This window comes from Mesoplodon densirostris, chromosome 8 (genome assembly GCF_025265405.1).
Source record: "Mesoplodon densirostris isolate mMesDen1 chromosome 8, mMesDen1 primary haplotype, whole genome shotgun sequence".
Classification (NCBI taxonomy): domain Eukaryota; kingdom Metazoa; phylum Chordata; class Mammalia; order Artiodactyla; family Ziphiidae; genus Mesoplodon; species Mesoplodon densirostris.
In genome coordinates, this window is record NC_082668.1 from 85,310,586 (window position 1) to 85,326,956 (window position 16,371).

General features: G+C 36.3%; 1 protein-coding gene across 4 annotated transcripts in view; it reads right to left on the bottom strand.

Annotated features, from left to right (window-relative positions):
• The window catches only part of SCN9A (sodium voltage-gated channel alpha subunit 9), an 84,094-nt gene extending 68,200 nt beyond the window's left edge, over nucleotides 1-15,894 (bottom strand). For 2 of the 4 annotated variants that reach the window (XM_060106754.1, XM_060106752.1), the window contains exons 1-7: nucleotides 15,631-15,888; nucleotides 10,151-10,269; nucleotides 9,717-9,806; nucleotides 9,023-9,151; nucleotides 7,482-7,573; nucleotides 6,267-6,476; nucleotides 79-142 (exon numbers count right to left, since the gene is read on the bottom strand). In XM_060106754.1, the coding sequence (XP_059962737.1) occupies nucleotides 79-142; nucleotides 6,267-6,476; nucleotides 7,482-7,573; nucleotides 9,023-9,151; nucleotides 9,717-9,806; nucleotides 10,151-10,269; nucleotides 15,631-15,888 (962 nt within the window). Of the gene's footprint in view, nucleotides 1-78; nucleotides 143-6,266; nucleotides 6,477-7,278; nucleotides 7,371-7,481; nucleotides 7,574-9,022; nucleotides 9,152-9,716; nucleotides 9,807-10,150; nucleotides 10,270-15,630 lie in introns of all 4 variants that reach the window. The other 2 variants (XM_060106755.1, XM_060106753.1) reach the window with 2 other exon arrangements.
• Between the last annotated feature and the right edge of the window lie 477 nt (nucleotides 15,895-16,371).

Below are 16,371 nucleotides of genomic sequence, written 5' to 3' on the forward strand. Positions count from 1 at the left end.
TTATTAGCAAACTGATTGAGTTTGATTTTTCTTTTTTCCCCCAGCCTTTAGACTAAACTGAAAACAAATATTACATACCCTGAATCGGTGCTGAAACCACAAAGGAGAGCATCTTTGGATCCCTCCAGGTAATAAAAATATTCTGTTTAGGAAGAAATTGAACAATATAACATTATGGAGTGTAAGCTTTAAGAGTGACACAGCAGGTCAGTTAATTAATATAGATATATTTACAAACATATTCAGGCCCAGTGCCAGGCAATAGGCATTCATTTATTTATTGTATTCTTTTTTTTTTTTTTCTTTTTTTTTGCGGTATGTGGGCCTCTCACTGTTGTGGCCTCTCCCGTTGCGGAGCACAGGCTCCGGATGCGCAGGCCCAGCGGCCATGGCTCACGGGCCCAGCCGCTCCGCGGCATATGGGATCCTCCCAGACCGGGGCACGAACCCGTATCCCCTGCATCGGCAGGCGGACTCTTAACCACTGCGCCACCAGGGAGGCCCTATTTATTGTATTCTTATATTTTTTCCTTCAAATATTTGTTGATAACCTCTTATGGGCCAGGCAGTGAATATGATGACCAACATGATAAATAAGATCATCAATTTTATGAAGCTTTCTTTATGTTTAGGTAAGGGTGGAGGTTGGGGATGGAGAAAGACACTTAACAAGTAAATAAGTAAATATACAAGGTATTTTCACATAGGGATAAATGCCCTAAAGAAAATAAGACAATGTGACAAAATGTGGTCAGGGAAGTCTTTTCTAAAGAGATGACATTTGAGCTGGAACCTAAATGCTACAGAGAAGCCAGCCATTCGAGGACCCTCGTGAGACATCTTGACAGAGTGAAGAGCAAAGAGCAAAACCCCAAGGTAGAAATGAAGTTGGTATATGGAAACAAAAAAGCAAAATGGCCAGCCCAGTTATAGTGCAGTGAGTGGGGAGGATTGTGGTGTCAGAGGTATGCCGGGGCCACGTAACAAGGCTTTGCATGCCATGGAAAGGAGTTTGTATTGTAAGTATGATAGGAAGTAATAGAAGTAGGAAGTAGAGATGTGAGACAATAATTAACATTTTTGAATGTTGCTGTGGCTGCTTTGTGGACTATGGACTATAGGAGGGCAAGTGTGGAAGCAGGTATACAAGCTAAGTGACTACAGTGACAGGTGACATGGCTACGATTCAGAGAGTAGCCGTGGATACGGAGAGAAGGGGATAGAATCAAGTGGATGGGATGTGTTGACGGAGTGCATGTGGGGTGTGTGGAAGAGAGCAGACACAAGGATGTATCAACTGGTCAAGAGTGGTACCAGTTACTGGGATAAGGAAGAGTGGGGCAAGGAATGGCCTGAAGGACGACTAGGAGCTCCGTTTTAGCTGTGCTTCACGTAAGATGATTATTAGGTATTAAATTATATTTGTCAAGTAAGTGACTGGATTGATATGAGTCTTGAGGTCAGTGAAGGTATCAACTATGGAGATACAAAGATGGGTGTCATCGTCAGGCCTTGGGACCTGATGAGTTAACCCAGAGAGAAAGTGGAGCTGGGGAAGGGGAGGCAAGAGAGGGAAAGAGAAGGAAAAGAGCCCCCAGCTCAGCCCCAAGTATTCCAGAAGGGGTACAGTTGGCAAGGCAACACTATAAGTGAAGGAAATTTATTTTCGGAAATTCTCTCATTGTTTACTCACCAATCAACATCTATTTAGGACTTACTAAGTTCTGGATGTTGAGGATACAGAACTGAAATAAATGTAAATTTTCCCCTTTCATGGTACCCTTTGTGCCCATTTTCAGGTGCAAATGAACTCATAACTCTTCCTTTATTTACTATAATGACTTATTCTAATACAGGGGGCTGATCCAAACATATACAGTAAAGGTATAAAGGACAAAAATAATTTTTTTAATAAGGGCCCAACTTCCTATCTGGCTCAAGTCAAAATAAATAAAGATGTAATTTCTAGGAGGCTCTGGAGTAACAGCAGAACGAAGACTTTGAAGTCAGATGTACTTGGATTTGAATATTGTTTCTACCCCTTCCTATGTAGGTGAATTATTTTATCACTTTAAGATTTAGCTTCTGCATCTGTAAAATGTGGATAAGAACACCTACTTTGTAGAGCTGTTGAATTAGTACTAATAGGCTATTGCATGTAAAACACTTAACACAGTGACCCACATTTTCTACATCGATGCTAAAAGAGCAGCAGCTCTTATTAAACAACTTCAGATAAGACTAACTGATTTATATGCCATCGTTTGGGCTTATGTAGAAGATACAAATATTAAAAGACACAAATAAACCAATAAGCCCTCTTAGTTTGGGGTGAAAACTCTCAGTGTTCATTTTTGCAAAAAATCCTGTGCCTTAGGGAGGGTAGGCATGGTAGAATGATGGAGGAGGTTATCATGCAACGTTTTACACATAAACCTGTGAGATATTTTTATTGTGGAAGGATTACTTTAGAGTTATCCTTTAAAGAAATACCAGTTCACATTTACCAATCACTGAGGAGCTGCTTTATAAAAGTGGGCTCTAGAGCTGCCTGTATGGGCATGTTGCAGGACTGAAATAGTCAATTCAATACACAAATGGTGAAAGGTGTAGCAATGGGAGTAGCTCACTCTGGTCTTGCAGAACACTTGAAAATAATTCCCAAACAAATAAACAGTAAATTATTAGGATAATTAGCCTCAAGAGAATTTAAGGTTAACATGTAAAGGGAAAATGTAATACCAAGAGAAGAATTCCTCTTTTGCACTCCCAGCCAATGATCCCATCTCACATTTTTCTGTGGAAATAAAAGCTACTGGGCTTGACTTAATCCTCCTCTGATTACGCTGGAGCTTGCTCCTCCATCTTTCCTCCTGCTTCTATGGTGGAGATGTCTCTCCCCTTCGCTCTCTCACTTTCTCAAGGACTTGCTCTCCCCCACTCTCCTGAATTATTAATCCATATTTTACCACTCATTCATTTCTAGCACTAGAAAAACATCCCTATCAAAATCCATCTTTTAAAAAATGCCGGCCATTGCCCCTCTTATTCTGATTCCCTTACAGCCAAATTTCTTGGAAGAATTGTCTACACATACTGTCTTCTCTTCTTTCTGACGTCATATTCACCCGTCACCACCTTCATCCAACCTTGTGTCCTACTGCTCTACGAAAATTTGCTCATGAAAGTCTCTAATGACTTCCATGTTGTTTAAGCTAATATACATTTCTCTATCCTCATCATCCTTGATCTTGATCTTAATCCTTGATCTTGCAGCGTCACTCAACACAAGCACTCCCTTTTTCTCAGCATACTTTTTTCTCTTGGTTTTCCTACTTATATCTTTGCTTCTTGCTTTACTGGCCACTCTTTCTCTGCATCTTTTTTGGGGAACTCCTCTCTACCTGCCTTCTAGACATTAGGGTTGTGGAGATGAACATCTTCTAAACACCAAATTTGCTTTAAACACCAGGTTTCCCATTCTCTACCTACTTATAAACATCAGGGTCTTCAGAAGGATGTGTGTATGTGTGTACACATCTTTTCCCTTTGCTGATTACTTCGAAGTGAATATCTCTAAACTAGGCACTCTCTCTGATCTCTATGCTTAAATCTCCAATTGTCTACTTTCTATCTCCACTTGGATATCCCAATGACATCTCAGTTTTAACCGGTTAATTGTGACTTTCTCCTACAAACCTGCCCCCTCTTCCCTCACTTCTCATTGCCACCTATCCAGTTACTGTGCCAGAAACGTAGACGAGATCCCCAAGCCCTTCTCTCCTCTCTAATTCATCAGCGGGTTCTATAGGTGTCATTTTGAACTCACATTTTTCACTTTCTGCCGCCACTCTAGATGAAACCACTTGTCTTGTTTGGAATGATAGAAACATCATCCTAACTGGTCTTCCTTATTCTAATCTACCATCTACTCTTACCCAATCAGCTCCCCATATGGTAAAGTGATTAAAACCACTGCATTTAAAATAAAATCCAAACTCCTTTCCATGGGCTAAGACATTCTTCATGATATGACCTCTGCCTTTTTCTCTAACGTTCTCAGTTGTCATTCTGCCTCTCCTTTGCTAAAGTCTAACCACACTGCTATTTTTCCCATTCCTTAAACACATGATAATCTTTCTTGTCTCAGGGCTTTTCCACAAGCTCTTCCTTCTAATTCAAGGAACAGCCCCCATTTACACTTACACTATTTTATGGCTTCTTATTATCCTTTAGATCTCTGCTTAAATGCCACCTCCTCAGAGAGGGCTTCTCATTTAGTTGGTATCTCAGCCCCTGAGACTTATTTTCTTCACATAGCATTTGTTATAATTTGCAATATTTTTTATTTGTCTGTTCCCCTCCTTTTACTCTTTCATTCTCCCTAGAAGATAAGTTCTGTGGATGCAGGGGCTGAGGTTATCATACTCACTGCTACAGGTCCAGAAACTTGTACAATGCTTAGCTCAGGGAAGCACTCAATAAACCCATATGATAAATGAATACTTGAATAAATATTGCAGTGAGACTGGGCTTCTATGACACAGGAAACAGGTGGAAACCAAACTCAGACTTAACACAATCATCTCTGCTGTGAAACTATATTTCAGAAGAAAATCAAGAATAATGTATAGAGTTGAGGGAGAAGATTGTGGTATAAAATTTCATTGTTAGCTAAGCTGTCATTTACTCATGTGTAAATGCAATATGAAGATACACTGCAAAATCCAAGAGCTTTTTCTACTCCTTTTGAAAAAAATTGCTTGAAGCAATTCCAGAAGGTTAAAAAAAAATCACTCAAAGCATGAACTCAGGAATGAGACCAAGATTCAGAATAAAAGGACTGGTAATGATCCTAGTTTAAAAAAAGTCAAGTTTAAGTAAGTGCTGTAAACTGATTCATAAAACAGAGTACAAATGTCAGCAATTACCTGTAAGCTCTATAACTTGCATGGTATATAAATTAAGAAATAAAATCCTTTGGAAACTAGGAATAAAATTTAAGGTCATATTAATAAAAAGCAGAAGCTGAAAAAATAAAGGAAAGGAAAATATGCTACATTCCTCATCAAATGCTGGTAGTAAAAAATATATACATTAAAAATTTTACTTTGAAAACCTTCAGTTTTCTTGTTTTAGGCTTCCTTTTTTTCAGTTTTCTTTATTTACAGTCTTTTACTATATTAGCTAGGTTTTATTTGCCTTTATATTACTCCGTGAGTAGGAAAAAACACATTGAGTAAAGTAAAAAAAAAAAAAATGATGTATACGACTCTTTATTATTTAAGGAGAATTAACACCTGACCTTTACTCCCTGATCTCCTTCTATCAAAGGCACTTGCATGTCCACCTTACCTCTGGATCTAATTATTAAGGTTTATGGGTTCACGTGGGCAACATCTTACAGACACACTGCAAGTGTTAGACAGAAATTACAATCTTGCTAGATTTCATTCTCACCCAAACTCATCAGCTCTGGTGAGAGAAACTGTGTTAGGGGATAACTATTTAGAAAACATGCCATTTATGCTTTCTGTAAGATACTCTAAAATACACTTGTGAATTAAGTAGACTTCTGAGACTGTGTGTACAGATCATCTTAAATGGTATCTACAGAACTAGTTCTGATGAATTAAACTTTGATGGTCATTAGCTAGATCGAGGGAAGCCATTAGAAAGAGCTGTAAAACTCATCATTGGTTATAGTATGACGATAGTGCTGATAAAGCTGAATAAACTGTTCTGCTTATACAAATCTTTAGAAATACTATTGAGACAAACATTTTAGTATGTGATAATATCATTATAACATGATTAACATGACTGTACAATGTTATAGTCATAAGAAAAATACAAGGGTAAAAATATAATTATATTACTATATAATAAATTATACTATAAAATAAACATAAGTATAAATTACTCAATAAAACTACAGTATATAAATATATAACTTATGAAATTTAATGGTCAATATCATTAATTCATAGCTAAATTTATTTTTCTAGAGCAAACTTATTCTTTTTTATCTTACAGAAATTGAGAATTATGGAACTATCCCATGTTCTTAATACCAGAACTGCTAAAAAGCTTAGATCCAGGGAAATTTATGAAAATATAACATGATCCAAATTCACATTATAGCAACTTTCTCTATATTTGAGTGTTTTTGAAATAATTAAAATGAAAGCAACATTTCATTGCCAGAAGAGAACAATGCTCTTAGCCTTATTTCAACCTATTAATAACTACAAGGGCATTCTTACTTCCATAGTCTTCTTCATCCAGAGTATTCAATATACTTTCTATTGTTTCATTATTTTCAAGTGGAGTCCGCACACATTTTTGCTTCAGGTTGCCCATAAAGAGCTGCAGTCCAATCAGTGCAAACACGCTCAGACAGAATACAGTCAGGATCATGACGTCAGAAAGCTTCTTCACAGACTGGATCAGGGCCCCTACGATGGTCTTCAGGCCTGAATACGGGGAGGAGAAATAGGTGTTCAAAATGAAATAAAGCCTCTGAATGAGAAACGAAAACAAAACACAAGCTTTCCTAGAAATGCATGCATTTTATCAAACCAATGATCTTAAATAACCTAGTTGGAAAAAAGTCTACCAGCTCAAAAGGGTGGACTTGCTGTTTTATATATTTTGTTTCTGTATATTACAGCAAGTGATTAAAAACTTTAAAATATTTCCGGAGAATAAGCAAACTGTCAAAATGAATAATTTGGTTGCTCAAACCATATGCACACTCACTTGAAAAAATAATTTTTAAAAAGTGTCTTTAAAAAAAAAAAAAGTGTCAATTCAGTGAATGTTTGTCAGACAAAACATCTCTTTATAACGACACCATAACAGAAAAGAGGCTGAATTGCAGCACACAGTGACAACTTACTAATTTTCAGTTAAGAAATGGTTTGTTGAGGAAAGGAAAAAACATTATGTCATGCAATCCTCCCCATGCTGATATTTTATATCTCCTTTCTTAACCATGTGAAAAGCAATAAAACAAATTGAAATTTTCATTCCTGGATAAGCAAAATGGAAAATGAACTGTTAGACAGGAGGGAAAATTTCAAGTTGAGATGTGAACCAAATGGCCATCTTCATTGCCTAAGACTCATGCAACTGATTAAACTCAAAGGCTGACTTTTAATAACGATTGTGGAAAACATAAGAGATCAAATTTAATGAAAATTGTATAAGAGAAAGTTTTTCTTGTTTTTCCTTCAAAAGATCAAAGTCAGCCCCGGTGTTTAACCCCACTCTCACCTGGAATGACTGAAATTGTTTTCAAAGCTCGGAGAACTCTGAATGTTCTCAACGCTGAGACATTGCCCAGGTCCACAAACTCTGTCACATATCTGTAATAGGGGAGTTTATACACAAACACGGTAACAACACACACACAAAGAACAACTCCCAAATAGTTGGAGTTATGAGTGGCCTAATGCTTCACACCAATTACTTCTTACCTGGGATTACAGAAATAGTTTTCAAAGCTCTCAACACTCTGAAAGTTCGAAGAGCTGAAACATTGCCTAGATTTACAAATTCTGTTAAATACCTGTAGAATTAAATCAGAGTTATTCAGAATTTAGATAGAGTCTATGATACTTACCTGTGCCTTTAGTCAAGGTGTTTCCTATGTTTGGGACTTCTTATTTAAATTTACAGTTCTGCAAGTCTTTTGCTTCTATCATTACTAATTTAATTTGATTTGATTTGAGTCATTTGATGTGAGCAAAATACAAATGTATTATTAAAATGGTTTCATACACATAAATGCCTAAATAAACAATTAAATGCTTCAATTACTAAACTTCAATATTATGGTAATATAGATATTTAATATTCTATAAAATATCAGCAGCAAACCTAGACAACTGTATGCTAATTAAAAGAAGCCAGACACAAAAAGGCCACATAGTGTATGATTCCATTCATGTGAAATGTCTAGAATAGGCAAATCCATAGAGACAGAACACAGTTGAGTGGTTTCCAGGGACTGGGGGGAGAAGGGAATGGAAGTGACTGCCTTCTGGGGTGACGAAAATATTCTGGAATTAAACAGTGATGATGGTTGCACAACTTTGTGAACATACTACAAAACACTGAATTTTATACTTTAAAAATGGTAAAGTTTATGGCACATAAATTTTAAAAAGGAGACCCCTGAGAAGATGCAGCCTTCTTTGACACAGTGTTGTCTTAGCAGGTGGTGGGTGGCACTACAGCAGTCTTATATGACCACAAAAAGAGCCAGCCTGAAGGACAAAGAGGTGGGACACGTGTGCAGGAATTGAAGACTAGAAATTCAAGACCCTTCTGTATTGTCTAAATTCCTCCAATGAACATGTATTACTTTTACAATTCAAAATGACAGACGGAAAATACTGTATCTAGGTTTGAGATTTAAAAGATAAAGAAATGTTTCTGACAAATGTATCTAGGAAAAGAGCAGCAATATGAATAAATTAAAATTATATCTTAATGTGATACTTTTCCCTTGAAGATAAACTGTGGATGCCTATGTAATGCATACACAATGCATTAATGTTAGGTTTAGTATGCAGTGACAGCCCTTATAAAAAGATTTATTTCTATATTAAAATATACTTATTAGCTTTTGAATAATATAGGTTAATAAAAAAAAAAGAGCACCATACTTATAATAAATGTCTGAGTTTTTTCTGTTTTTCTTATAGGTTTTACAAGATTTTAAATAAGAACTTGGAAAAAGTGTGACCCTAACTAGCACCACATACATTATCTATCCAAGTACTGAGCATGGAGGAAGATCATCTATCTTAATGATGTCACACACTTTTGAGTAGAAAATGCTCTATCTGAAAAAATATTAATATTTTTTTGCTGACTAAATTTCATACAGTATCCTTTAAATGCAACCATTATATGCAGGAAAAGTCAAACCCCAAAAGTCTGTTCTTACTGGAATACTGTGCTGTCTGAGACTTTCATGGGTTTGGCATTTCAAAAAACTGAAAGTACTTACGCAAAAACAATGACAACAAAATCAAGCCAGTTCCAAGGGTCACGAAGGAAAGTGAATTCTCCTATACAGAAGCCTCTTGCAAGGATTTTTACAAGTGATTCAAAAGTATATATTCCAGTAAAAGTGTACCTAGGCACAAGAATCCATTGGGATATTAAGTGTGAAAAGAATACAATACCATGTGAATCTTTATAATCAATTTTTTCTGATCAACCAAAGGAAGGCATCTATTGGAGTATGGCTGTTGGTTTATGGACCCATTCTAACTATTAGAATAAACTACAGCAAAGGTCTTTACAGAAAATCTTAAAATGTACATATCAGAAACACTCTCAGAAAGTAGAGGTATTTAAAAATTACTAAGAACACAGGTATTAGATCTGCCTAGAAAATTCCTGTATTGTTCCTATCAGAAATATACCCAAGGACAAGAGATATGAGATACGTCTAAGAACAAAGCAGGGTATCTGATAAGGTTTTTTTTCTAGAAAAGACTGTAGCATGTATTATTCTATTCTAATATTAGCAGGTTAATATTGTAGTGGAGAAAAAAATTATTGAAAGAAAAGCAACTATGTAACACGGGAAGATAAACACCACAATTTTTATAGATGCAATAACTTACTGGTATAAAAAGGAAAGGATAAAAATGATCATACTAAGACTATATTAAAATGTACTTAAACCCACTTACTCTACATTCTTGGTCCAATCTGGAGGGTTACTCATGGTCATAAATATGCAATTCGTCAGAATAGTGCACATGATAAGCATGCTGAATGCGGTAGCTTAGAATCAAGGAATATGATAAAAGACCACGGTAGGAACTTTGAATATTTGATAAAGACATTTGTTGAAATGCTAACAATTTTTCCTTAGAAAAAAATTCTAAGCACGTCTATAGACAAAAAAAATCTCTTTGAACAAGGGAGTAATAGACAAAAGCAATTTTTCCTAAAATACTAAAATTGCCATTCTCCCAATCTACTCACAGATCTACACCAAATTATATTGAGATTGATAAACCAGAGTCTTTTCAGGTACAAAAGGACTAAAATCTATATTTTAAAAAAATAACAAAAACTGCATTTTAAAAACCATTGTAAGTAAGCATTTTAAAAAGGATATGAGTGTACTAAAATCTTAATAGATATTCTTCTGAGAGGACTGAAAGGAGAGAGCATGTACAAAGCAGGTGTGGCATTGAAACGGAAGATTGCTTTCCCTTTGTTCAAAACTATGAAAGTCTGCAGGAGCAAAAAGAAAACAGTATGAATCGACACTCCAAAATTTCAATGTAGTAGATTAATATCTGCAATTTACCTCTCCATGTGGTAGGGTCATATTAAAGAAACACTGCTATCAGACTCAAGCAATGTGGTTCCAATACCGTTAATGCAGCTATTCACGTCATGTTGGCCAATGAACTCCAAGTCCATTGTCCATTTCTTCAGTAAAATAAGAAGTGAGCCATTTATCAGCATGTATTATTTAGAGCTTTCAAAATACAGTTTTCACTTGTTCATATCCCTTCAACACCCAAATCAGTAACAATAACTTGTGGCCACTGGAAATATTTTAAATACAACTTCCTTCTTTCATTACATTGCATTTTATGCAAACCAAATAGAAACTAGCTATCCTTGATTTTTATCATATCACTTAGAGAATGTTAATACTTCTTGGCTATTGTCAGGTTTAGTAGCAAATGTTCCAAAATATGAGTTTTCAAAAATATTTTCATAAATTTAAGGAATATTAGGGTTGAAAGAATCCTACTACTCCATATGATTTTCCTATTTTAGATGTTAATACCAATAACAGCTAAAATAAAAGAACATAAATTAAAGGACTTGCTTGCTACTATCCATGGCAATTTTTTGAAATAATACGAATAGAACCAAACATTTAAGAAATATGTTATGTAACCATTGCATAATGAGTGACATTTTCCATGTCTTTGGTATTTAGTTGAAAAATTTGAAACCCAAACAAACAAACAGCAATAACAACAAAACATTAAAACAACCGAAGGAGTTGGCTTGGAAATCAGAAAGACCAAGTTCAAATCCTTGTCTTATTTTTCTGTGGTTGGCAAACAAATTCCTTGTGTTATCTAGAAGACACTGATTTGTTCTTTTTGTTGTTGATTCTGAATTTTATATAAGTTTATAAGGGAGCTTCGGGTACTAAATATTTTTCACTAAATTGGAGATGTAACTTCGGGTAATCTTGCTTTTGTATGTGGCAGATCCCCCAAGAAAACAAACAGAATCTATTATTTTCAGATGCCCTTTTATATTCCTGGTCCCTTTTACTATAGCAGTTATGTCTAAACATAATTTAACATAAAGTTCACTTTTACATTGAAAATTAGTGTTAAAATTAATATCTTACCTTTGAGTCCAACTATTGTTTTCTTAAATCTTAATACACTGTGCTTTTTAAAATTTGTTCAGCCATTATATTCTACAATTGTGAAGTGAGCAACTATGGCATAAGAGGCAATGAAAGGAATTTGAACATAAATGAGGCATGAGTTTTGCATTCAAGGAGCTTCCTAGAAAAGTGATAAGAACACAATAACTCTAATAAAAGGCAAGATGTGACAAGTAGCATACAGAGAAATACAAATGGCAGAGCATGAGAGTAAAGAGGGGGCATGGTCACATGTCTGTCAGAATAATCAGGGGACTTCATGAACCAGAGGTCATCTGAGCTAATGTGAAAATCATATTACTGCCTCAACTTGGCAAGATAAAGTTACCCTGTACTTGAAATTTAAAAAAAAGAACTGGTTTACTATTTTTAAATTCAGATTCCCAATTTTCATTTTCATTAAAAACTTCTTTAGGATTGTCTAGGTTTATAAAAAACCAGGAGTTAATTACAGGTGGGAAGAATAGATATGTCTATGAAATTTTGGGTAGCAGAATGAGTCTCTTTAGCAAAGTCTAAAATCCTACTAGGAAATGCATAGATGTCAAGGTCTGAATAAATTTTTTTAATATTGCTCACTTATTTAATAATTTATTGAACATAAAATTAGAGAATTAAGGTACTTAAAGAGTATAAGCGTTAGAGTTGGACAGATAGGATTCTAAATACCTGATCTACCATTTCACAACTTGAGAGCTAGCACTTCATGTCTGTGAAGCTTTTAAGTTCTGGTATATTGTAAATTCTTAGTAAATGGTGGGAACAGCTGCTGATATTTTGGGCAACATATAAGGCACCAATGATATGAAGATAACAAGACATTGTACCTGTCCTCTTAATACCCACAGCAGAGGGTGATTGGTAATTTATTCTTTCTTAAAGATACAAACTTTCATCCTTAATAAAGGCCCTGCATAAAACTATTCAAAAGCACTTAATATATTCATCACACATGAAAATGAAGCCCTAATTTCTATCATTAGTTTATTAAGTGTCTTTTTTTAACAAAGCATTGATAATTACACTCAAATATAAGTGAAAATCTGAACCCAGGTCAAATCAGGAGTCATTTAGATTTTTAATCCAAGCAGTGATTATAATGTAGCAGAAAAAAAGTTCTTGTCAATTGGTGTGAATAACCCAAAACATTAAGGAATCAATCCACAAAGAACTCAATCCTGAAGCTGCAAGTGGAAGTCAAAACTACTTTAGGGGCTTCCCTGGTGGCGCAGTGGTTGGGAGTCCGCCTGCTGATGCAGGGGGCACGGGTTCGTGCCCGGGTCTGGGAGGATCCCACGTGCCGCGGAGCAGCTGGGCCCGTGAGCCATGGCTGCTGGGCCGGCGCGTCCGGAGCCTGTGATCCGCAATGGGAGAGGGTGAAGCGGTGAGAGGCCCGCGTACCGCAAACAACAACAACAACAACAACAACAACAAAAAACTACTTTAATCAAGAATGATTGAAGAGGGCTTCCCTGGTGGTGCAGTGGTTGAGAGTCCGCCTGCCGATGCAGGGAACACGGGTTCGTGCCCCGGTCTGGGAGGATTTTACATGCCGCGGAGCGGCTGGGCCCGTGAGCCATGGCTGCTGAGCCTGCGCATCCGGAGCCTGTGCTCCGCAACGGGAGAGACCACAACAGTGAGAGGCCCGCAAAAAAAAAAAAAAAAAAAAAAAAAAAAAAGAATGATTGAAGGGCTAGGACATGGTACAAAAAGCTGATCATTTAAAGCTCGAAACCACAAAAATAAAATAAAAAGCCTCGGTGATACCTGTGGGTATTTATTCATCTGTTAATAGAGGACCATGAAAAATAGATTACTTCGTTTGACCTAGCTCTACCCAAGTATACTGATGCAGATGTGCGTTAGGCTTTTGATGTGGTTGGCGTCATATTTGAAAGGAGCTGGGGCCAAGGTGAGGGATTGGAGTCCCACCCCTAAATATTCTCCATTAAAGTTGTCTACCACATACCTAAAATGATTCCATTAGTTAAGTAATCCTCCATCCAAATACAAACATTTTCTCCTTACCTCCCAAGTCACTTTAAACCAATATTAGTTTATATCTCTGAATTGGGATTTATTTCAGGAAGATTCCTTTCCTCCTTCAGGGGTTCCTGGTTAAGTAACATCCAGGCCCCCTTGAGAAATGGGAAATGCAGGAGGTATCCATGAAGAGCCAGGCATTTTTCAGGATGAAGCAGTAAGTAAAATGAGAAAGTACTTTTTATATTGCCGGTTTCATTATTTACCCATTCATTCTTCCATTCATTTTTGTAAAGCTGTGAGCATGGTGATTGCTATACAACAGAAATTAAACTAAGAGATGTTATACAACAGAATATTTCAGTAGAGAGTCAAATCAACTTGAACTAAAAAATTTGTGACAAAACTTACTAGCATGTAGCATTTTGTAAGTTACTTATTTTCCCCAGGTCCTTTGTTACTTCCTGTCTTACCAAGTTATAGTAAATATGTGTGCTAATTTGTATCAAAAGTCTAGTGCCTGACGCAGAGATCCTGAATAGGTGTTAACATTCTTCCTTCCTGTGTCAGAATACTGATTGGTTAATTGGAATGCTGGGTAGTATCTCAAAGGCTTCTCAGGTGTTCTGCTTTCTCCTTCTGTGCTGTCAGCTTGCTGAGACGCTGGCTTTAATGTGAAGCAAAATATTACATATTGCTATTCATAGCAAATATCCCAAAGAAGATGTGTTTCTACCATCAAAATTAACTTCATCACATTTTCTATTTCTCAAGACGTTTCAGTGACCTTTATTTTATTTCCTAGATGTGTTATCAATAAATAATCTTTTATTTACATCTTAAGTCAAAATAATTTTTTTAATGGACTTTATCCTGCCTTTCTTGACCCCTTAAAGATAACTCTGCAGTTGCCATGCAGCAAAGCATTGTTGGAGAAAGTTATGGAACGTGCTGATCTAATCCTTTACTGTCTCCTCTTTGTCAAGTTCAATCTGGTTGTATCTGCTACTGTCGCAGAAATGATTGTAATCCCCTTCTCATTTTCTTGGTAGAATAACCTTTATAGCAGTTGTTTCAAACTCTCCCATTTCCTTAATGCAATCCACACCTTCTCAGATCTGCTGCTCTCAAGACTGACTCTCAAAGGACAATTTCCACTCCTGTAGTACGGAAAATATTGATACGATTTAACATGCATTTCCTCAGATGTGCCTACCTTTACTTCAACGTATCAGGACTCAAATTCATCCTCCCATTTGCCCTTCAGGGCTCACACAGTAAGGCTTTGCTCCATTTTTCTAATGCAAATACAAGCTGCCCTGTGGCTTATCCCTTTTCTGTTAACATCAGCAACTAGCTACTTACTCGACCCTCTGTATTTTTCTCTGAGAATAATTTTTCTCCACTTTCAAACGTGCTATTTATACCCTACGTTGAAAAGGTTTTCAATTTATTCATTGCCTCAGATGACCATCTTTCTGGTGGAAATTTCTCAAATTTTTCAGCATGCATCGACTGCCACCCACTTCCTCTTTTACTTGCTATCCACCACTATCTTGCTTTGGTTTCCATCACCTAACACAAACTGCTTCCAAAAAGTTACCAACTCATCCTCCTTGTTCATTCCAATAGCCTTTCTCCAGCCTCAACTTTCTAGATAATTTTATGAGATACTCTCTTCCCTTTTTTTTTTTTTTTTTGAATAATGGAAAACTTTCTGATTTATAATGTCTTGCCTCTCTGACCATCTCAGACTCTTTCTCTCCAACCCCCTAAATGAGTGGCCCTCTAAATCCCATTATTAGTTGAGTGATTTTATATATTCCCATGGATTCAACTGTCATCTCCATGAAAATGCATTCTGGACATATCCCCAGGTCTTACTTCTCAAACTGACAATTATTTTGTTCCTACCAGGATGCCCTTATGTTATGTCTCAAAAGGCAGAACATTATACTGAACACTATTAAATTAAAAAAAATCAAAATAGTATGCCAGTGACAGAACCAGTTTTGATGAAAAATTAGTAAAAGTACATATTCTGAAAGAGCCTACATATTTATTTAACTAAATGTTTTTGTCATGATGTGGCTTTTCACTAAATTCCACTTAATCTCAACTTAAAATATCTTTCTGTACAAAAGAGGTAAACAGAGACCACACCATTGCAGGCACAATAAACTCACTTTTTTGTCTGCATAGTAAGGGTCCAGGTCCTCCAGGGGCTCCGAAACCATGCCCTGAGGGATGTCCCCATAGATGAAAGGCAGCTGTTTGCCAGCTTCCAAGTCACTGCTTGGCTTTGGCCCTTCGTCGTCATCGTCTTTCTTTTCTTCTTTGGGTTCCTTTGTTTTTCCTTCAGCAATACGTTGTTCAATGAGGGCAAGAGACTGTTTTGTGAAGTAGACAAAGCTCTGAGGTCCTGGGGGAGGCAACATTGCCATCTTTTCATCCTGTATATTTTATTTCCCCTTCAGCTCCTTACATAAGAGGCCTAAGTAGAAACAAACAAAGCCTTAAGTGGTTGCCAGCCAGGGACGGCACTTGAAAAAAATAATAATAGTAATAGTAATAATAAAACAGATTTTGGTTTCAACTACAAGAAGTACTCTGTTCACAGAATTATCATCCCGTTGAATGAGCACTTATTAAGTGACTACTATGTACATGACTTATTTTCTATGCTCTCTAATGATCTTTATTTAAGAACTTGAACTTAACACTTCACAGATCTTAAAGTGACAACTTAATGAAAAATATGTTTAATTCCCTTTATCTTTCATCTGTATTTACTCTTAGTGCAATTCAATTCAGCTTTCCTTGTTTAAAAATCTTTATGACAGTGCTTCTGATAGCACCACTCTCCAGGTTCCCTTCTTGCCTCTCTGGTCACCTGATCCTCTTCTGTCTGACATCTCTTAATATAC